Source organism: Harpia harpyja, chromosome 19 (assembly GCF_026419915.1).
Source record: "Harpia harpyja isolate bHarHar1 chromosome 19, bHarHar1 primary haplotype, whole genome shotgun sequence".
Classification (NCBI taxonomy): Eukaryota; Metazoa; Chordata; class Aves; order Accipitriformes; family Accipitridae; genus Harpia; species Harpia harpyja.
The window spans coordinates 20,710,009-20,732,435 of record NC_068958.1 but is presented as its reverse complement, the minus strand read 5'-3'; the positions used below and the strand labels follow the sequence as shown (position 1 = coordinate 20,732,435).

Genomic DNA, 22,427 nt, shown 5'->3' with positions numbered 1-22,427 from the left:
CCCCAGTCCATGTTTAGACAGTATTTAACAGGTAGAGTTGACTAAAACAAATGTAAAGAGTGGAAATTCTGACTCTTCTGCTTCAGCTTTGGACAACTTGGCTTCAGATTCTCATCCAGAGATGAGATGTGTTAGCAAGAGCTTGTTCTGTGCTTCAGACGACCCGATGGGTGGTTTGCATACGCATCATAACGCAGCATTGTCTATGTAACTTGTGACACCTAGGGCGCTGTCAGCCTAGTGGAGTGCGGTAACAAGCAGGTAAATCATCATCAGCTGTTTGCAGCTGGGGTAAGGCTGACAGATTGACAGGGGGGATGAGAACACGTAGTTCCTGGTGCTCTGCCTTCCTTGTGATCTGACTGTCGTAATAAACAGGGGGGGCGTTAAGCATCTTTAATACTTTTGTAAGCGATTAAAGGCACAAAGTAGAGCAGCAAGAGAGACTGCCCAAGTGGAATACTTTGTGCTTTATAACCCACAAGTACCCACAGGTAGGTGCAATAATACTCCCCTCGTGCGTTTGTTGGGGTGCAAAACAAAGTTTTGTTCCCTTCTTGGTCTTTGGTACAGGATAAAGGCAGGTCAGCAAGCTGGAAGGTTAGGCCAGGGAGTAGGACTGTTTCTTCTTTTTCACCTACTGATACCTTTCTTTAGGGTTACTTTGAAAAAGAAGATTTGACTGATCAAGCATTGACTTTCAGTCCAAGAAAGAGCGAAGCCAGCTCTTGCCAGGACTGGAGGAAGTCCCTGTTGAGAGCGAACCCTTAGGACCTGAGCTCGTTCTCAGAGTGTCGATTATGTCTAAGCAAGGAGACGACTGCTACTTCTATTTCTATTCCACCTGTAACAAGGTATGTTTGGGCTTCTTTTGCTTTGGGGTTTCTTGTTGAGTTTTTAGGAGAGGAGGGGGCAGAGGGGGAGGGGACATCCAGATTTCTGTTAACTGAATAAGCAGTTAGATTCTGCTTCCAGTTCTGCTAGCATGGATAATTTTTTAGGCTGTACTGTTTTAATTTCCTTTTTGTTGATTTCCTTTTGGTTACAGGGAGACAGCTGTTCCTTCCGCCACTGTGAGGCTGCTCTGGGCAATGAGAGAGTGTGCAGGCTGTGGCGGGAGGGTCGCTGTTTCAGGACTAGCTGCAGGTTCAGACACATGGAAGTCGAAGTGAGTGTTTGCCTAAAGATGTGTTCTCAAACGAAATCCCTGAAAGCATTTTTCCTTGCTGTCGGTAGACTGAATGTGCTTGTACGTGATAGCTTTACTTGCTTTAAAATGATACTGGTTTGTGTTACTTGGAGGGGGGTGGGAGGAATTTGGGGGAAGAAAAATCAATTTCTTAGGTATATCTCAGCAAGACATTTTTGTATTAGGTGCTGACGTTGTTCTGAGGTCTTGGGGTAGCACAGGGTGGGGAGGGAGAAGATGGGAAGGAGATAAGGCTCTGAAAGGTAAATTGAGAGAGATTCAAGCTAGGCAATTTAAGGCATTTTTTCCCTCTGAAAAATCCCAGTATTTTGCACGTTGTCTTAGTTTAACCCACCCTGAACTGGTGTGTGAGAGCCGCCCATCTTCTCCAACGGAATGACAGGAAAGCTAGATAATATGTAGTTGTTACAGCTTACGCAAACTTTGTCGATCTGCCCTGAAATGCTTTCAGTGATAACTGCCCTTTGGAATGATGTTTCCGCAGTGCACTGCAATAGCCCTGTCTCTGGCATGACGTGTAACTATGTCTCTTAGCAAATCTCAGGCGAGTGTTACCATGAGCTTTTATTTCTTTCTGTCTTCAGAAAAAACGCAGTGAGATTCCTTGCTACTGGGAGAATCAACCAGCTGGCTGTCAAAAATCCAACTGTGCGTTCCGTCACACGAAAGGACGTTATGTCGACGGACGCTTCTTCCCGCCAAGCAAAAGTGAGTTTCTTGGGTCCTTTTTCTTTCAGCATTAAAGAATTAATTTTGAATATTACTTAGGAGTGGGTACAATGCCGTAGAAGGCATCAGGTAACTGCTCACTGATGAGTGTAGGGAGAAGTGTGCAGTCGCAGGCTCTCAGCTAAACGGACTGTAATTCTGGTATGTAATTTTTTCTTTCATGCTCAGCTTCTCTGTGCTTTGTGTGATCTTTGCACTTCAGGTTGCTTTCCCCTCATTTAATCCTTTCTGGATGGTCGGGTGGCGAGATTAGTGTGTGAAGGGAAGCGGTTGTTCCTAGTGTGTTCGTAGGGGTGGGGAATAGGAAACTCTGAATTCAGTAGCCAGGTGGGTTATGTACCTTATCTACCCTATCTAGACAGTGAGTGCAAGGTTGAGGTGAAAGTTTTACATGGCCAAATGAGAGATGATCCTCGTCTTCCTCTAGCTACGCTTCCAAGTCCCCCTGAGTCTGCAGAAGATGCTGTGAAAATGGCTCAGGCGTCACTGCAGCAAAACAAACTTTCTGTCCAGTCAAATCCCTCTCCGCCGCTGAGGGGGGTGATGAAAGCGGAAAACTCTGAAAAGGTCCCAAGTCCTACGCATCCTCCAGTTGTAATCAATGCTGCAGATGATGATGAAGATGGGTACTTTTTACTTCCTGAAGGCATTTCTACTGGAGGTGAATGTATAAATGACAGAATGCCTGAACTGTGTAGCGTTTAAAGCTACGGACGAGAGTCTGGACTCTTAAATAGTTTTTCCCCGGTATAGCTCTTGCTTATATGAGCTTGTCAAGTCAATATAGCTGTTTAAAAAAACCCCTCCTACAAACAGTTGCTTGTAGTTAAGAATACGAACAGAATGTGAACCGTGGACTGAAACGTCATTGTACGAGCTACATAAGCGTGAAACATCTTGTATAATCCCTGCTCCCTAACTGAATAGGTTTATTTTGGACTTTCAGACCAGCTTTCTGAAGAAGGAGGTGAAACTAAAACAGCTGTCCAGCAACCGGCAACAGAAGCCCCTAGTGGATCGCGGATAATTTCCACTAGGAAATGCAGCGGTAATACAAAGCAAGGTATTCTAGCAGCTGTAGTAGGATGGATTGGAAGGAGAACTTGACGATTAACTCCAAAGCACTATGTTCTAAAAGTACGGTAGAACATAGGGTAGCTGGATGGAGTCAGTTATTTCCATGGGCTCGTTCCTGTCTAATAATGTCGTATGTCCCTTGGGTCAGACAGGTCAACTCCTCCTTGTTGACTTTTGTAAAACAAAATAGAGCCACAGCGTGGAGTTTAAATGCCTGCAAGTGTGTCCTTTCAAACACTGTGGGAAGCCATATCTAATGACGGAGGAATCGAATATCATGTAGATGGATTAAAACGCTTAAAAGTGCAGGTTTTACTCTGTAGGATGGGAGGAGGGGTGCCAATTGCTTACCAAAATGCCCATCCGTTCTATGGCTTTTTTTACTTGTGGGGAGTGTTGAGAGGGTTTATTTGGAAGACTTTGGAAGGGTTCTGAGGTGTAAGAAGCTTGAGGAAGCGTGCTCTTCAACATGTGCCTTTAGGCCTCAGCTTCATTAATGATTTTCTGTTTTCAGAGGACAATTTAAATTTTGGAATAAAAACAGTTAAAGAAATCAAATTGAAGAAACTAAAGGAAAAAACAAAAAACCAAGGTGGTGAGTTAATATCCCTTACTTTCTTATCCTTCTGCCTTCTGTTCACCTTCATCCTTTTGTTTTTTTTGTTTTTGTTTTTAAGCTTCTGATACTACCTGGATAGCTGGCTATGCACTGGTGAATACAATTCTTGGCACGAGAAAGGAAATTTTTGGGGGCTGTTGGGTTCAGACTGGGAGGTGTATGCAGCTGAGAGCTGCTTGAGGGACAGACTTCCATGCTTAGTTGCAGGCCTTGAGCTACTTTGGCATGCAGTCTGTTTTCTTAAACTCAAACAGCTGATATTCTAGATTGGAATTCCAAGGGCAAATCAGAGGGAAATTGCTCATTTCTCTTATTTACATGCAGTGGTCATTGTGTGTTTGACAGTAATGGATAACTAATGTCTTTGGTCTTTGTGATAGTTCTTCTGTTTTGGTTGGTTGGTTGGTTTTTTGTTGGTTTTATTTTTTTCCCTAAACATCCTTATGTTTTGCTTGCTCTGATCAGAAGGTCCTTCAGGAGTTTCTGTTCCTCCGCTCCAATCTCGGGCTGTTCCTGTGCCAGAAAAGGAAATTGTACGGACGGTAGTGAGAACTGTGACTCTGTCTACAAAGCAAGGTAATAGCCAATGCTATTGTTTCCATTTCATGGCTCCTCAACCACAAGGTTAAGTAATAATTAAGGTAATTCAGACACGTTAGCCTGCTGGTGCTGCCTTTTCTAATTAAAACCCTGCTTTTATGCTTAAAGGCCCTGGTTTGATTGCAAATATTTGGCATTTGTAGGTGCTGAGTTTGTCGTATTGCAATAAAAGATCCAGAAGTGGTTTGTCAATACAAGTGTCAGTATGCAAATAAGGGGATAACTGGAAAACCCGGGGAGTAATGAAAGGGAAGACCTATAGAAGATGGTATTATACAAGTAGCCAATTTCTGAAGCATTGACGAGGCTGACGGTGGCACTTGCGGAGAGTAGCGTGATACGAGTCTGTGTATAAGTGGTGGTGTTCAGATCTGCACAAATTCCTTGGAAAGGCAAAAAACGTGTGGCACTACTACTACTCGTAGTCACTCGTTTCTGTGGTTTGGCTACCAGAAGAGTGTCTTTTGCTGGGACGTGGGCTAGAAGGACAATGCTTTTACTGGCTACTGGTTTGTGTGCACTGAAGAGATTATTCTTTGTTTTAGGGGAGGAGCCTGTGATTCAACTGAACCTTGGCGAGAGGATGGGAAAACGGAAAGCCTCCACAGGTAAGAGCTTTTTGTGAGCCGTTGTTCGGGTGTCCTCATCTAAACGTGAACTATATTTAAGGGTATTTTTGCTGCGTGCAGGAGGAAAATACATTTTGGCAGAGATGTGTATTGATGGCAGAAGTGGCAAATTTGGTTAGCAGCTGAAAGACAAATATAAGCAAAGATCCCTGGAAGCATTGAAGTTTGTGGCTGACTGTTCTAAAATCCTCCTCCAGAGAAACGTTCTTAAAGTATTGCTTGTTTTCTCTCTTTCTGAAGCTGGTAAAAGTGTCCTTCCGCTAAAGCGCAACCTTGCTGACAGGCTGGGGAAGAAGACAGAGGTTCTGGATAGTGCTGACAAAGCAGCAAAGAGAGGTACGGCTACTAAGCAGACATCTGGGTTTGATGCACAGATTTTCTGTTTAGGTTTGCTGTTTGTCCTTTCTTCTAACGGTTCTTTTTGCGCGTTGGTTGAGGGCTCGAGGTAGCTCTGAATCCCAGTGAAGTGATGGGTCTCATTTCGAAATGCGAACACCAAATGGAGATTTATGCAATCTGCCTAACTTTTCCTCTTCTCTCTTGTAGTTCAAGTCCCCAGGTCTCTGAAGGAGAGGCTAGGACTGTCCTCTGAGCAGACCAGTACAGAGACAGATAAGAACTGGCTATTAAGTATGCCTTCACCTTTTTCCTTTCCATGAGCTTTCATACAGCCCTAAAAGTTAATTTAAAAACACCTGCCTGATTCCTCTTGCTCGAGTGCTGAAGCTGTCCTCTTTAGCTGCTGGCTAAATACACTTACCTAGAAGGATTGTGGGACTGTTAAGAGAACCTGTTTGTTGTTTGGTTTTTTTTTCCCCTGAGGCAGAGCAAGACGGTATCAGTTCTCTCTTCCTTTTCCTCTAGCCAAACGGAAGGTGTGCCTGAAGCCTTTGGATGGGAAAGCCACCTTCCCCACAAAGCAGCCACTGAAACGTAAGGCAGCCGAGAGTCATCCCTCTGCCGTGGCGGCTGTGAAGTCATTGAGTGCCACTGGTGGCGACGGGAAGGAGCCTTCAGCTAAAAAAGCAGCTGTGGTAAGGACAGCGACTGAGGCAGTAGTGGGTCCCTAGTAAAATTGATGCCCAAGTTTTACGCTCCTCTTGGAGAACAGGTGGAAGACTGAAATGTTCTCCGGGTCTCTGTTCCCTTTTAAATCCAGAAGTGGTCGACAGGACACTTGTAGTACCTTTCTGCTTTTTACGAGGTGAATGGCAGTGTTTACATAACGCTCTGCTACGTCCATTAATGCCGTGTTCTTTAGGAAGACCCAAGGTCGTTAGTAAACTTTAAGGGAATACTAACTTTTCTTCAGGTGTGCCCTGGTTCTGTATTTTGGTTAGGGTTCAGCAATGCCAGAGGAGAAGCAGTGGAGGAAGAATCTGCAAAGCAGTCTTTGACCTGTGTATCATAAAAACCACCTTGCTTCTTCCTAGGCCATTGTTCCGGCTTTGCCAGAGGACAGCCTCCTCTCCGTACGTGGGAGAGAAGAACCCCAAGCCAGGTAACAACTAGAACTTGTTCTTTTTCTTGATCAGTGTGCCTTTCACGTGAAACTGAGTTTTGTTTTTTTCACACGTGGAAACATTAGGGTTTTGAGATAATTCATGCCAAAATCCAGCAGAGGAAAAATTTGTCTGAAAGAATAAGCTTCTAGTAGCTGGCTGGACTGCTTATTCAGATTCTTGTCTGAAAATGCTGCAAGTTGGTACAGCTTTTCAGTGGCTTCTTGGGTTTTCTGAACGCCTGCAGAGGTTGACTTGGTAACCTTTTTGCAGTCAAATTAGTAAAGGTGGCCAAGTACCTCTGGCTACAAAAATGGAACCTTCTTTGCCAGACCCCAGATGCTGTGTCTTCGCGGATAAATCCCCAAACTGCAAAATGTACCTGCTGATACATTGGGCTCTAAAAGCAGCCCCAGGTTAATTGAATAACAATCCCTGTGTAAGGCTGAGGTGTAGGAGGGATTAACTACCGTTTTAAGAGCTGGTTTGCAGAAAACATGTCTCTGCTTAAGGAATGTCATACACTGATTTGCTCTCTTTCTTGTTCTTCCAAGTCCTGTACTGCACCTTGGAAGCCAGGCAGACTCTGTGGCACAGTCAGAGGTCACAAGCTCAACTTCACCTTCTTCACAAGTAGCAGTAAAGAAACGCCGGTTGAACTTCTCAGGGGCCTGGGAAGCCCCCTTCTCTGTAGAAGACGACTTTGAGAAGTTTCTTTGGGAAATCTCAGGAGGCAAACAGGAAGACGAAATGGATGTGGACCCAGAGAATGATGAGGATGACTTCTTCATGGAAATTGGTGAACTGATTGATGGCTGAAAATAAAGAAATAAATAAATTGAAACGGATTACTTTGTTGGATACCCAGAGGTGATTCTTTTTCGAGCTGAGGTTTTGCAATGAGTCTTAAAGCACAGGTGAACTGGTAGAAATTGGCAGTATCTGCACTCAGTTGTCCTGAACTTCCCTGCAGGTCAGAGGTGCGGTCTGAATTTGTGACCCTGCAGAAGACAGCTGAGACTGGGGTCTATTGTGTACCCTGCCACCAGGGATCGTTTTCCCTAGCAGCTACCTTTTGAATGATTTTCTTAAATTTTTGAAGAACTTGAATCTCTTCTCTTCCTACGAGGATTTGTGAAGCTGCAGGGGCCCTCAGGCATTAGCTGCTGGCAGAGGAAAAATCGGTTGTCGGAGTTGATTGTCAATACTTTCTCTTTGGGAGAAAACACTTGCGTGCTTTGATAATCCACTGTGCTGTCTTAGTTCTAGAGGAAAGGTCTGAAACCAAAACTGAGTAAACTGCTGTTCCAGCTCCAGAAGGGTCACCCAGCCCCAAGCTGCCAACACTTTATCCTGCTGCAGGACTTTCTCCCGCTGAGATTTCCACCAGAGTGGGTCGGTCGGTTGCTAACTTGCGCGCAGACTTCGGGAGAGAGGAAGAGCGCGCGAGAGCCCGGCGAGGAAGGCTTCCCCCTCGCTGCTTCCCTCCTCCTGCTCCGTCGTCAGCCTTCGCTGTCCCCGGCCTAGGCTCTGCCCATGGAGACGGGGTTTGGTGTACGCCATGGTTTCTGTAAATATTTTATTCTTCCCTCTTATATTCGTATTCTCCTGAAGGTCCTGTATTAAACGTAGCCTGGGCTCCTCCGCCTTCGCCGGTAGTTGAGCTGTTCCCCATGACAGCACTTAACAGGGTTTTTAACGAACCCTGGCGCAGGAAGGGTGCGGGTGCGTGGTCTGTCTGTGGGGCGTCCTTAACGCTCCGCTCCAGATCCTCATCTTCCGCTACCTGCAGAACGTGAGTACCGCCGGGCTGCCGCGGCTTCGGCCCCGTGTGAGAGGAACGTCCCGGTGCTTCTTGCGCAGGGCCCTTAGAGCCGTGTGGGGAGCGGGGCGGCACGCCGGAGGGGTCTTTCCGAGTTCAGGATGGGGTTTTTGGAGCCGGTTCCTGTTGAACTGAAGAACTTGCTGTCGTTGCGATCCGTGAGAAGACCAACTAGTTCCGATTTGGGCGTTTTTCCTTCTCACCTTAAGGGGTTACCTTTGTAAGAGGCGTTTGCTCTTGCAGTTGGGTGTGCAGGGATGTTTTCCGTGACAGTCTTTAAAGCCTGTGCTGTTGCGTGTTCGCCAGTGAAGGCAGAGAGTATTTCCAAAATAGTCTACCACCTTAAAAATGACCGAGGATGTAACCGAAACCACGCGTGAGAGTTACTGCCTCGAGTGTTACGAAGCTATCGGCAGCAAGGAGTTGTTAATGCACAGGAGAGAACAAAATTGTGTGGAGTGTTTATGTTCCTGTTGTGCTCTCCCCCTCCATCATTTTGCAGAGGTCCAGGATCCAGGTGTGGCTTTCTGAGCAAGTGAACATGGGGCTAGAAGGCTGCATCATTGTGAGTATCAGGATGTCTTTGGCTTGGGGTTTTTGTTGGTTGTTCTTCAAATTGATAAAACTGTTTCTTCCTGTCAGGAAAAACTAGCATGGGGGGTGGCAAGACCTCGTGCCTCTCCAATTAATAGTCTTAATTGTCCAGCCCACGTCAGCACAGCTCACGATAGTTTGTGTCGTTGTTGCTGAAGTTTAGAGCAGGGGACGTAGCTCACCGACGGCTTTTGTTGCTGATTTTTAGGGCTTTGATGAATATATGAACTTGGTGCCGGACGACGCAGAGGAAATTCACTCCAAAGCAAAACCAAGGAAAGAGCTGGGTATGTCAGTGTGTCTGTGTAACCCGAGCGATGCCTGAATCCTGGCTGCGTGAGCCTTCCCCGTAGCAAGGCTTTAAAGCACAAAAGGTGTGAAGAGTGTTGAGTTTGGAGTACAGTGAGCAGATACTGGCTAGGTCTCGGTTCCTGCTGTTTCCTGAGCTGGTGGTTTTGTTGAACGTGAAGGAGAAAGAATCTGCCTCTGCCTGAGGCGAGTCTTTGTCTTTCAAATGTGGGGAACAACGGATGGACTGCGCTGCACGTTTTCTGCAGCCCGGGTGGCTGGAGGGGTCCAGTCGAACTCCTGCTCAGGAATATGGAAGGCAACACGCAAAATGCTGAGCTGCTTGGGCACTGAAAAGAGCTAGGTCTGAGGGGATTTCTCTTGTTCCCCCCATGGTGGTGAATGTAGTAAAGTTGCACTATACAGGTGTCTCTCACTTCCTAGGGAAAAGAAATGGCGCCTTCTAGACCGTGAATTCCTCCTGATTTGTATTGGAATGCCTCTGCTGGGCAAAGCAGTGTCCCTTAATTGCCATCCATTTAAGCGTTGGCTTGTGCAAACTGCAGAAATCGTGCTTGAAATTTAATTTAATTATCAATGGCATCAGCAACACATTTGGAAGAATGTTTCTTGTCAGACTTCTACCTGAAGGAGCGCCAGTAATTTCTAGCAGGAGATGCGTAGGAATCTGTATGACACAAGAGTCTGTTTTTGAAGGTGCTAAGGGTCAAAAGTGAATAGTCCCATCAATACTGAAGAAGGGAAGAAAACCTTGCACTTAACAACTGGTCTTACTCCTGTTGTGGTTTAAGCCCAGCCGGTAACAAAGCACCACGCAGCCGCTTGCTCACTCTCCTCTCCCCCTGCTGCCCCGGGCCACGGTGGGATGAGCAGAAAACATAAGGCAGGCTCGTGGGTCGAGGTAAGGACTGGGAGAGATCACTCACCCCTTATGGTCACGGGCAAAAGACAGGCTCAGCTTGGGGAAGAAACAAAATCAATGTAGTTTACTACAAATCCAAAGAAGCCAAGGATATTAGGAAGTCAAACCAAACCTGCGAACACCTGCCCCCCACCCCTCCCTCCTTCCCGCCTCAACTCCACTCCCGGGTTTCTCTCCCTGCTCCCCCGGCGGCGGGGAATGGGGGCTGGGGTCGGTTCCTCACAGGTTGTCTCTGCCGCTCCTTCCTCCTCAGGGGGAGGAGGACTCCGCGCTCGTCCCCTGCTCCACCGCGAGGTCCCTCCCACAGGAGACTGTCCTTCAGGAAGGTCTCGTCCTTGCCGCGGGCTGCAGTTCCTCACAAACTTCCCTGGCGTGGGTCCTTTCCGCGGGCTTCAGTTCTTCCCGAACTTCCCTGGCGTGGGTCCTTTCCGCGGGCCGGTCTTCAGCCACACGCTGCTCCAGCGCGGGCTTTCCCATGGAGCCACGGCCATCTTGGGGGGCCTCTGCTCCACCGTTCGCCTCCAGGGGCTGCAGGGGCATCAACCTCCTCAGGTGCCCCTCCTGCCCCCCGACCCCGGTGTCTGCAGAGCTGTTCCTCTCACATTCCTAATCCCCCTGCTCGCTGCAGGTTCCCCTTCTGAAATAGTTTATCCCAGAGGCGCTACCACTGTCGCTGATTGCGTCGGCCTGGGCCAGAGGCGGGTCCGACTCCGAGCTGAGGGAGCTTCGAGCAGCTTCTCACAGGAGCCACCCCTGCAGCCCCTGCGCTGCTACCAAAACCCCGCCACACAAACCCATAACAACTCCCTTTGCCAAGCAGTCAAAACCCAGAAACTAACATGAGAACCCAACTTGTCCTCTCTTTATTTCAGATTTGGGAAAATTCCCTGCTGGAAAAAAGAAAATCCTGGAAAATCCGCTAGTGTTTGTGTGAGTAGAAGGTTCCAACCTTTTGTTATTAAGCTGTAAGAACTATTTCATGCCGTTTTGTCCAAAAGCGTCAGAAATACTTGCACAGAAATGCGCAGCATCTGAATGGAAGGCGTCAGAACCGCTTGAATTTGAGCTTTATCTGGTGTGGCTGCAGGTTTTGTGGCATTTAGTATCTTCAGAACAGTAAGAATCAAAGTATCTGACTTTGCATCCAAAAAACCTGCTTGTGGCTAAAGAAGATCAGTTTCAGCTCTGGAGGCACCAAAAAATCATCAGCTGTCAAACTGGACCTAAGCCATCTTTTCAAACCTTCCGTGATCTTGCTGCAATGCGTGATGATGGATATATGGATTAGAGAACAGCGTACGATGGCAAACTTGTAGCATTGGCTCTGATGTAAAAAGAAAACAAATTCTTTCCTAAAATCAAAGTAATTCCAAATTCTTGGTACCGTGCAGCCACGCCACTTGCAAAGGAAGCATTTCCCTGCCTCTCAAAGCTTGCTGTATCCTCGATCTGCTGTCTTCCTGCTGTTAATTGATTGCAACTCTGCGTGTCTGATTAGGGCTAAGAGTTGCTCTCGATAGGGATATCATACAACATATGCTGTGCACGCTCGTGTGTATAGATACGTTTATACTGTACGCGTGTACATAGGCATGCCTGTTTGTGTGCTGGCCCTAAAATCACTCGTGTTCTAAAGCATCAGCCTTGAAGGCATATTCATCAAACTGTTCTGTAGATCTTTTGTTTTTACGGGTTCCCTCAAAATGAGAGACTTTTTATGCAGTCTGCTGTGGCAAATAGCCCCACATTCTAATCTTTACTATCACTCTTGCTGACTTTATCGTCACTCGCTCTTGGTGTGTGTATAAACAGGTATGTGTATGTATGTTCAGACAGTATTTAACAGGTAGAGTTGACTAAAACAAATGTAAAGAGTGGAAATTCTGACTCTTCTGCTTCAGCTTTGGACAACTTGGCTTCAGATTCTCATCCAGAGATGAGATGTGTTAGCAAGAGCTTGTTCTGTGCTTCAGACGACCCGATGGGTGGTTTGCATACGCATCATAACGCAGCATTGTCTATGTAACTTGTGACACCTAGGGCGCTGTCAGCCTAGTGGAGTGCGGTAACAAGCAGGTAGATCATCAGCAGCTGTTTGCAGCTGGGGTAAGGCTGACAGATTGACGGGGGGATGAGAACACGTAGTTCCTGGTGCTCTGCCTTCCTTGTGATCTGACTGTCGTAATAAACAGGGGGGGCGTTAAGCATCTTTAATACTTTTGTAAGCGATTAAAGGCACAAAGTAGAGCAGCAAGAGAGACTGCCCAAGTGGAATACTTTGTGCTTTATAACCCACAAGTACCCACAGGTAGGTGCAATAATACTCCCCTCGTGCGTTTGTTGGGGTGCAAAACAAAGTTTTGTTCCCTTCTTGGTCTTTGGTACAGGATAAAGGCAGGTCAGCAAGCTGGAAGGTTAGGCCAGGGAGTAGGACTGTTTCTTCTTTTTCACCTACTGATACCTTTCTTTAGGGTTACTTTGAAAAAGAAGATTTGACTGATCAAGCCATCAGGAGACTTTCAGTCCAAGAAAGAGCAAAGCCAGCTCTTGCCAGGACTGGAGGAAGTCCCTGTTGAGAGCGAACCCTTAGGACCTGAGCTCGTTCTCAGAGTGTCGATTATGTCTAAGCAAGGAGACGACTGCTACTTCTATTTCTATTCCACCTGTAACAAGGTATGTTTGGGCTTCTTTTGCTTTGGGGTTTCTTGTTGAGTTTTTAGGAGAGGAGGGGGCAGAGGGGGAGGGGACATCCAGATTTCTGTTAACTGAATAAGCAGTTAGATTCTGCTTCCAGTTCTGCTAGCATGGATAATTTTTTAGGCTGTACTGTTTTAATTTCCTTTTTGTTGATTTCCTTTTGGTTACAGGGAGACAGCTGTTCCTTCCGCCACTGTGAGGCTGCTCTGGGCAATGAGAGAGTGTGCAGGCTGTGGCGGGAGGGTCGCTGTTTCGGGACTACCTGCAGGTTCAGACACATGGAAGTCGAAGTGAGTGTTTGCCTAAAGATGTGTTCTCAAACGAAATCCCTGAAAGCATTTTTCCTTGCTGTCGGTAGACTGAATGTGCTTGTACGTGATAGCTTTACTTGCTTTAAAATGATACTGGTTTGTGTTACTTGGAGGGGGGTGGGAGGAATTTGGGGGAAGAAAAATCAATTTCTTAGGTATATCTCAGCAAGACATTTTTGTATTAGGTGCTGACGTTGTTCTGAGGTCTTGGGGTAGCACAGGGTGGGGAGGGAGAAGATGGGAAGGAGATAAGGCTCTGAAAGGTAAATTGAGAGAGATTCAAGCTAGGCAATTTAAGGCATTTTTTCCCTCTGAAAAATCCCAGTATTTTGCACGTTGTCTTAGTTTAACCCACCCTGAACTGATGTGTGAGAGCCGCCCATCTTCTCCAACGGAATGACAGGAAAGCTGGATAATATGTAGTTGTTACAGCTTACGCAAACTTTGTCGATCTGCCCTGAAATGCTTTCAGTGATAACTGCCCTTTGGAATGATGTTTCCGCAGTGCACTGCAATAGCCCTGTCTCTGGCATGACGTGTAACTATGTCTCTTAGCAAATCTCAGGCGAGTGTTACCATGAGCTTTTATTTCTTTCTGTCTTCAGAAAAAACGCAGTGAGATTCCTTGCTACTGGGAGAATCAACCAGCTGGCTGTCAAAAATCCAACTGTGCGTTCCGTCACACGAAAGGACGTTATGTCGACGGACGCTTCTTCCCGCCAAGCAAAAGTGAGTTTCTTGGGTCCTTTTTCTTTCAGCATTAAAGAATTAATTTTGAATATTACTTAGGAGTGGGTACAATGCCGTAGAAGGCATCAGGTAACTGCTCACTGATGAGTGTAGGGAGAAGTGTGCAGTCGCAGGCTCTCAGCTAAACGGACTGTAATTCTGGTATGTAATTTTTTCTTTCATGCTCAGCTTCTCTGTGCTTTGTGTGATCTTTGCACTTCAGGTTGCTTTCCCCTCATTTAATCCTTTCTGGATGGTCGGGTGGCGAGATTAGTGTGTGAAGGGAAGCGGTTGTTCCTGGTGTGTTCGTAGGGGTGGGGAATAGGAAACTCTGAATTCAGTAGCCAGGTGGGTTATGTACCTTATCTACCCTATCTAGACAGTGAGTGCAAGGTTGGGGTGAAAGTTTTACATGGCCAAATGAGAGATGATCCTCATCTTCCTCTAGCTACGCTTCCAAGTCCCCCTGAGTCTGCAGAAGATGCTGTGAAAATGGCTCAGGCGTCACTGCAGCAAAACAAACTTTCTGTCCAGTCAAATCCCTCTCCGCAGCTGAGGGGGGTGATGATAGTGGAAAACTCTGAAAAGGTCCCAAGTCCTACGCATCCTCCAGTTGTAATCAATGCTGCAGATGATGATGAAGATGGGTACTTTTTACTTCCTGAAGGCACTTCTACTGGAGGTGAATGTATAAATGAGAGAATGCCTGAACTGTGTAGCGTTTAAAGCTACGGACGAGAGTCTGGACTCTTAAATAGTTTTTCCCCGGTATAGCTCTTGCTTATATGAGCTTGTCAAGTCAATATAGCTGTTTAAAAAAACCCTCCTACAAACAGTTGCTTGTAGTTAAGAATACGAACAGAATGTGAACCGTGGACTGAAACGTCATTGTACGAGCTACATAAGCATGAAACGTCTTGTATAATCCCTGCTCCCTAACTGAATAGGTTTATTTTGGACTTTCAGACCAGCTTTCTGAAGAAGGAGGTGAAACTAAAACAGTTGTCCAGCAACCGGCAACAGAAGCCCCTAGTGGATCGCGGATAATTTCCACTAGGAAATGCAGCGGTAATACAAAGCAAGGTATTCTAGCAGCTGTAGTAGGATGGATTGGAAGGAGAACTTGACGATTAACTCCAAAGCACTATGTTCTAAAAGTACGGTAGAACATAGGGTAGCTGGATGGAGTCAGTTATTTCCATGAGCTCGTTCCTGTCTAATAATGTCGTATGTCCCTTGGGTCAGACAGGTCAACTCCTCCTTGTTGACTTTTGTAAAACAAAATAGAGCCACAGCGTGGAGCTTAAATGCCTGCAAATGCGTCCTTTCAAACACTGTGGGAAGCCATGTCTAATGACAGAGGAATCGAATATCATGTAGATGGATTAAAACGCTTAAAAGTGCAGGTTTTACTCTGTAGGATGGGAGGAGGGGTGCCAATTGCTTACCAAAATGCCCATCCGTTCTATGGCTTTTTTTACTTGTGGGGAGTGTTGAGAGGGTTTATTTGGAAGACTTTGGAAGGGTTCTGAGGTGTAAGAAGCTTGAGGATGTGTGCTCTTCAACATGTGCCTTTAGGCCTCAGCTTCATTAATGATTTTCTGTTTTCAGAGGACAATTTAAATTTTGGAATAAAAACACTTGAAGAAATCAAATTGGAGAAACTAAAGGAAAAAACAAAAAAGCAAGGTGGTGAGTTAATATCCCCTACTTATAGTGAATACTGTTGTTTCCATTTCATGGCTCCTCAACCACAAGGTTAAGTAATAATTAAGATAATTCAGACACGTTAGCCTGCTGGTGCTGCCTTTTCTAATTAAAACCCTGCTTTTATGCTTAAAGGCCCTGGTTTGATTGCAAATATTTGGCATTTGTAGGTGCTGAGTTTGTTGTATTGCAATAAAAGATCCAGAAGTGTTTTTTATCAGCCTGACATGAAGCCGTAGCTCTTCACGTATTACAGCATCTTACAGACTCTCCAATGTGCTTAATTGGACTTTCATGTTCCTGAAGTTGAGTGAGATTTGTGAATGAGCTAATGTGTGGACAGCATGTGGCAGAAGTAGTGGTTGGGTTAAGTGCAGTAGCAGCAGAGAGAGAGGCTACTGTCAATACAAGTGTCGGTATGCAAATAAGGGGATAACCGGAAAACCCGGGGAGTAATGAAAGGGAAGACCTATAGAAGATGGTATTATACAAGTAGCCAATTTTTGAAGCATTGACGAGGCTGACGGTGGCACTTGCGGAGAGTAGCGTGATACGAGTCTGTGTATAAGTGGTGGTGTTCAGATCTGCACAAATTCCTTGGAAAGGCAAAAAACGTGTGGCACTACTACTACTCGTAGTCACTCGTTTCTGTGGTTTGGCTACCAGAAGAGTGTCTTTTGCTGGGACGTGGGCTAGAAGGACAATGCTTTTACTGGCTACTGGTTTGTGTGCACTGAAGAGATTATTCTTTGTTTTAGGGGAGGAGCCTGTGATTCAACTGAACCTTGGCGAGAGGATGGGAAAACGGAAAGCCTCCACAGGTAAGAGCTTTTTGTGAGCCGTTGTTCGGGTGCCCTCATCTAAACGTGAACTATATTTAAGGGTATTTTTGCTGCGTGCAGGAGGAAAATACATTTTGGCAGAGATGTATGTTGACGGCAGAAGTGGCAAATTTGGTTAGCAGCTGAAAGACAAATATAAGCAAAGATCCCTGGAAGCATTGAAGTTTGTGGCTGACTGTTCTAAAATCCTCCTCCAGAGAAACGTTCTTAAAGTATTGCTTGTTTTCTCTCTTTCTGAAGCTGGTAAAAGTGTCCTTCCGCTAAAGCGCAACCTTGCTGACAGGCTGGGGAAGAAGACAGAGGTTCTGGATAGTGCTGACAAAGCAGCAAAGAGAGGTACGGCTACTGAGCAGACATCTGGGTTTGATGCACAGATTTTCTGTTTAGGTTTGCTGTTTGTCCTTTCTTCTAACGGTTCTTTTTGCGTGTTGGTTGAGGGCTCGAGGTAGCTCTGAATCCCAGTGAAGTGATGGGTCTCATTTCGAAATGCGAACACCAAATGGAGATTTATGCAGTCTGCCTAACTTTTCCTGTTCTCTCTTGTAGTTCAAGTCCCCAGGTCTCTGAAGGAGAGGCTAGGACTGTCCTCTGAGCAGACCAGTACAGAGACAGATAAGAACTGGCTATTAAGTATGCCTTCACCTTTTTCCTTTCCATGAGCTTTCATACAGCCCTAAAAGTTAATTTAAAAACACCTGCCTGATTCCTCTTGCTCGAGTGCTGAAGCTGTCCTCTTTAGCTGCTGGCTAAATGCACTTACCTAGAAGGATTGTGGGACTGTTAAGAGAACCTGTTTGTTGTTTGGTTTTTTTTTTCCCCTGAGGCAGAGCAAGACGGTATCAGTTCTCTCTTCCTTTTCCTCTAGCCAAACGGAAGGTGTGCCTGAAGCCTTTGGATGGGAAAGCCACCTTCCCCACAAAGCAGCCACTGAAACGTAAGGCAGCCGAGAGTCATCCCTCTGCCGTGGCGGCTGTGAAGCCATTGAGTGCCACTGGTGGCGACGGGAAGGAGCCTTCAGCTAAAAAAGCAGCTGTGGTAAGGACAGCGACTGAGGCAGTAGTGGGTCCCTAGTAAAATTGATGCCCAAGTTGTACGCTCCTCTTGGAGAACAGGTGGAAGACTGAAATGTTCTCCGGGTCTCTGTTCCCTTTTAAATCCAGAAGTGGTCGACAGGACGCTTGTAGTACCTTTCTGCTTTTTACGAGGTGAATGGCAGTGTTTACATAACGCTCTGCTACGTCCATTAATGCCGTGTTCTTTAGGAAGACCCAAGGTCGTTAGTAAACTTTAAGGGAATACTAACTTTTCTTCAGGTGTGCCCTGGTTCTGTATTTTGGTTAGGGCTCAGCAATGCCAGAGGAGAAGCAGTGGAGGAAGAATCTGCAAAGCAGTCTTTGACCTGTGTATCATAAAAACCACCTTGCTTCTTCCTAGGCCATTGTTCCGGCTTTGCCAGAGGACAGCCTCCTCTCCATACGTGGGAGAGAAAAACCCCAAGCCAGGTAACAACCACAACTTGTTCTTTTTCTTGATCAGTGTGCCTTTCACGTGAAACTGAGTTGTGGTTTTTTTCACACGTGGAAAAATTAGAGTTTTGAGATAATTCATGCCAAAATCCAGCAGAGGAAAAATTTGTCTGAAAGAATAAGCTTCTAGCAGCTGGCTGGACTGCTTATTCAGATTCTTGTCTGAAAATGCTGCAAGTTGGTACAGCTTTTCAGTGGCTTCTTGGGTTTTCTGAACGCCTGCAGAGGTTGACTTGGTAACCTTTTTGCAGTCAAATTAGTAAAGGTGGCCAAGTACCTCTGGCTACAAAAATGGAACCTTCTTTGCCAGACCCCAGATGCTGTGTCTTCGCGGATAAATCCCCAAACTGCAAAATGTACCTGCTGATACATTGGGCTCTAAAAGTAGCCCCAGGTTAATTGAATAACAATCCCTGTGTAAGGCTGAGGTGTAGGAGGGATTAACTACCGTTTTAAGAGCTGGCTTGCAGAAAACATGTCTCTGCTTAAGGAATGTCATACACTGATTTGCTCTCTTTCTTGTTCTTCCAAGTCCTGAACTGCACCTTGGAAGCCAGGCAGACTCTGTGGCACAGTCAGAGGTCACAAGCTCGACCTCAGCTTCCACACAAGTAGCGGTAAAGACACACCAGCTGAGCTCCACAGGGGCCTGGGAAGCCCCCTTCTCTGTAGAAGACGACTTTGAGAAGTTTCTTTGGGAAATCTCAGGAGGCAAACTGGAAGACATAATTGACCCAGACCCAGAGAAGGATGAGGATGAGCTCCTCATGGAACTTGCTGAAATGCTGGACATCTGAACCGCATAGTCTTAAGGCTGAAAATAAAGAAATAAATAAATAAATTGCAACTGATTATTTTGTTGGATACCCAGAGGTGATTCTTTTTCGAGCTGAGGCTTTGCAATGAGTCTTAAAGCACAGGTGAACTGGTAGAAATTGGCAGTATCTGCACTCAGTTGTCCTGAACTTCCCTGCAGGTCAGAGGTGCGGTCTGAATTTGTGACCCTGCAGAAGACAGCTGAGACTGGGGTCTATTGTGTACCCTGCCACTAGGGATCATTTTCCCTAGCAGCTACCTTTTGAATGATTTTCTTAAATTTTTGAAGAACTTGAGTCTCTTCTCTTCCTACGAGGATTTGTGAAGCTGCGGGGGCCCTCAGGCATTTGCTGCTGGCAGAGGAAAAATCGGTTGTCGGAGTTGATTGTCAATACTTTCTCTCTGGGAGAAAACGCTCGTGTGCTTTGATAATCCACTGTGCTGTCTTAGTTCCTAGAGGAAAGGTCTGAAACCAAAACTGAGCAAACTGCTGTTCCGGCTCCAGAAGGGTCACCCAGCCCCAAGCTGCCGACGCTTTATCCTGCTGCAGGACTTTCTCCCGCTGAGACTTCTGCGCAGACTTCGGGAGAGAGGAAGAGCGCGCGAGAGCCCGGCGAGGAAGGCTTCCCCCTCGCTGCTTCCCTCCTCCTGCTCCGTCGTCAGCCTTCGCTGCCCCCGGCCTAGGCTCTGCCCGTGGAGACGGGGTTTGGTGTACGCCATGGTTTCTGTAAATATTTTATTCTTCCCTCTTTATATTCGTATTCTCCTGAAGGTCCTGTATTAAACGTAGCCTGGGCTCCTCCGCCTTCACCGGTAGTTGAGCTGTTCCCCATGACAGCACTTAACAGGGTTTTTAACGAACCCTGGCGCAGGAAGGGTGTGGGTGCGTGGTCTGTCTGTGGGGCGTCCTTAACGCTCCGCTCCAGATCCTCATCTTCCGCTACCTGCAGAACGTGAGTACCGCCGGGCTGCCGCGGCTTCGGCCCCGTGTGAGAGGCACGTCCCGGTGCTTCTTGCGCAGGGCCCTTAGAGCCGTGTGGGGAGCGGGGCGGCACGCCGGAGGGGTCTTTCCGAGTTCAGGATGGGGTTTTTGGAGCCGGTTCCTGTTGAACTGAAGAACTTGCTGTCGTTGCGATCCGTGAGAAGACCAGCTAGTTCCGAGTTGGGCGTTTTTCCTCCTCACCTTAAGGGGTTACCTTTGTAAGAGGCGTTTGCTCTTGCAGTCGGGTGTGCAGGGATGTTTTCCGTGACAGTCTTTAAAGCCTGTGCTGTTGCGTGTTCGCCAGTGAAGGCAGAGAGTATTTCCAAAATAGTCTACCACCTTAAAAATGACCGAGGATGTAACCGAAACCACGCGTGAGAGTTACTGCCTCGAGTGTTACGAAGCTATCGGCAGCAAGGAGTTGTTAATGCACAGGAGAGAACAAAATTGTGTGGAGTGTTTATGTTCCTGTTGTGCTCTCCCCCTCCATCATTTTGCAGAGGTCCAGGATCCAGGTGTGGCTTTCTGAGCAAGTGAACATGGGGCTAGAAGGCTGCATCATTGTGAGTATCAGGATGTCTTTGGCTTGGGGTTTTTGTTGGTTGTTCTTCAAATTGATAAAACTGTTTCTTCCTGTCAGGAAAAACTAGCATGGGGGGTGGCAAGACCTCGTGCCTCTCCAATTAATAGTCTTAATTGTCCAGCCCACGTCAGCACAGCTCACGATAGTTTGTGTCGTTGTTGCTGAAGTTTAGCGCAGGGGACGTAGCTCACCGACGGCTTTTGTTGCTGATTTTTAGGGCTTTGATGAATATATGAACTTGGTGCCGGACGACGCAGAGGAAATTCACTCCAAAGCAAAACCAAGGAAAGAGCTGGGTATGTCAGTGTGTCTGTGTAACCCGAGCGATGCCTGAATCCTGGCTGCGTGAGCCTTCCCCGTAGCAAGGCTTTAAAGCACAAAAGGTGTGAAGAGTGTTGAGTTTGGAGTACAGTGAGCAGATACTGGCTAGGTCTCGGTTCCTGCTGTTTCCTGAGCTGGTGGTTTTGTTGAACGTGAAGGAGAAAGAATCTGCCTCTGCCTGAGGCGAGTCTTTGTCTTTCAAATGTGGGGAACAACGGATGGACTGCGCTGCACGTTTTCTGCAGCCCGGGTGGCTGGAGGGGTCCAGTCGAACTCCTGCTCAGGAATATGGAAGGCAACACGCAAAATGCTGAGCTGCTTGGGCACTGAAAAGAGCTAGGTCTGAGGGGATTTCTCTTGTTCCCCCCATGGTGGTGAATGTAGTAAAGTTGCACTATACAGGTGTCTCTCACTTCCTAGGGAAAAGAAATGGCGCCTTCTAGACCGTGAATTCCTCCTGATTTGTATTGGAATGCCTCTGCTGGGCAAAGCAGTGTCCCTTAATTGCCATCCATTTAAGCGTTGGCTTGTGCAAACTGCAGAAATCGTGCTTGAAATTTAATTTAATTATCAATGGCATCAGTAACACATTTGGAAGAATGTTTCTTGTCAGACTTCTACCTGAAGGAGCGCCAGTAATTTCTAGCAGGAGATGCGTAGGAATCTGTATGACACAAGAGCCTGTTTTTGAAGGTGCTAAGGGTCAAAAGTGAATAGTCCCATCAATACTGAAGAAGGGAAGAAAACCTTGCACTTAACAACTGGTCTTACTCCTGTTGTGGTTTAAGCCCAGCCGGTAACAAAGCACCACGCAGCCGCTTGCTCACTCTCCTCTCCCCCTGCCGCCCCGGGCCACGGTGGGATGAGCAGAAAACATAAGGCAGGCTCGTGGGTCGAGGTAAGGACTGGGAGAGATCACTCACCCCTTATGGTCACGGGCAAAAGACAGGCTCAGCTTGGGGAAGAAACAAAATCAATGTAGTTTACTACAAATCCAAAGAAGCCAAGGATATTAGGAAGTCAAACCAAACCTGCGAACACCTGCCCCCCACCCCTCCCTCCTTCCCGCCTCAACTCCACTCCCGGGTTTCTCTCCCTGCTCCCCCGGCGGCGGGGAATGGGGGCTGGGGTCGGTTCCTCACAGGTTGTCTCTGCCGCTCCTTCCTCCTCAGGGGGAGGAGGACTCCGCGCTCGTCCCCTGCTCCACCGCGAGGTCCCTCCCACAGGAGACTGTCCTTCAGGAAGGTCTCGTCCTTGCCGCGGGCTGCAGTTCCTCACAAACTTCCCTGGCGTGGGTCCTTTCCGCGGGCTTCAGTTCTTCCCGAACTTCCCTGGCGTGGGTCCTTTCCGCGGGCTTCAGTTCTTCCCGAACTTCCCTGGCGTGGGTCCTTTCCGCGGGCCGGTCTTCAGCCACACGCTGCTCCAGCGCGGGCTTTCCCATGGAGCCACGGCCATCTTGGGGGGCCTCTGCTCCACCGTTCGCCTCCAGGGGCTGCAGGGGCATCAACCTCCTCAGGTGCCCCTCCTGCCCCCCGACCCCGGTGTCTGCAGAGCTGTTCCTCTCACATTCCTAATCCCCCTGCTCGCTGCAGGTTCCCCTTCTGAAATAGTTTATCCCAGAGGCGCTACCACTGTCGCTGATTGCGTCGGCCTGGGCCAGAGGCGGGTCCGACTCCGAGCTGAGGGAGCTTCGAGCAGCTTCTCACAGGAGCCACCCCTGCAGCCCCTGCGCTGCTACCAAAACCCTGCCACACAAACCCATAACAACTCCCTTTGCCAAGCAGTCAAAACCCAGAAACTAACATGAGAACCCAACTTGTCCTCTCTTTATTTCAGATTTGGGAAAATTCCCTGCTGGAAAAAAGAAAATCCTGGAAAATCCGCTAGTGTTTGTGTGAGT

The 22,427-nt window shown here is 47.2% G+C and overlaps 1 protein-coding gene across 1 annotated transcript; it reads left to right on the top strand.

Moving 5' to 3' along the window:
- The first annotated feature begins 800 nt into the window (after positions 1 to 800).
- On the top strand, positions 801 to 7,456 carry LOC128154239 (zinc finger CCCH domain-containing protein 11A-like). Its single transcript, XM_052814504.1, has 13 exons — positions 801 to 854; positions 1,049 to 1,168; positions 1,795 to 1,918; positions 2,367 to 2,585; positions 2,886 to 3,002; positions 3,531 to 3,611; positions 4,101 to 4,211; positions 4,781 to 4,843; positions 5,105 to 5,200; positions 5,411 to 5,448; positions 5,734 to 5,898; positions 6,298 to 6,365; positions 6,921 to 7,456. Exons 1-13 carry the CDS (start codon positions 801 to 803, stop codon positions 7,183 to 7,185), a joined length of 1,521 nt encoding a protein of 506 aa, XP_052670464.1. The 3' UTR covers positions 7,186 to 7,456.
- The last annotated feature ends 14,971 nt before the right edge of the window (positions 7,457 to 22,427 follow it).

Bases quoted from the DNA above. Each gene is read 5' to 3' on its own strand.
- LOC128154239 (XM_052814504.1), top strand. From the start codon at position 801: ATGTCTAAGCAAGGAGACGACTGCTACTTCTATTTCTATTCCACCTGT. The intron at 1,919-2,366 runs GTGAGTTTCTTG...GTCTTCCTCTAG, and splicing joins CTTCTTCCCGCCAAGCAAAA to CTACGCTTCCAAGTCCCCCT. The intron at 5,899-6,297 runs GTAAGGACAGCG...GCTTCTTCCTAG, and splicing joins CAGCTAAAAAAGCAGCTGTG to GCCATTGTTCCGGCTTTGCC.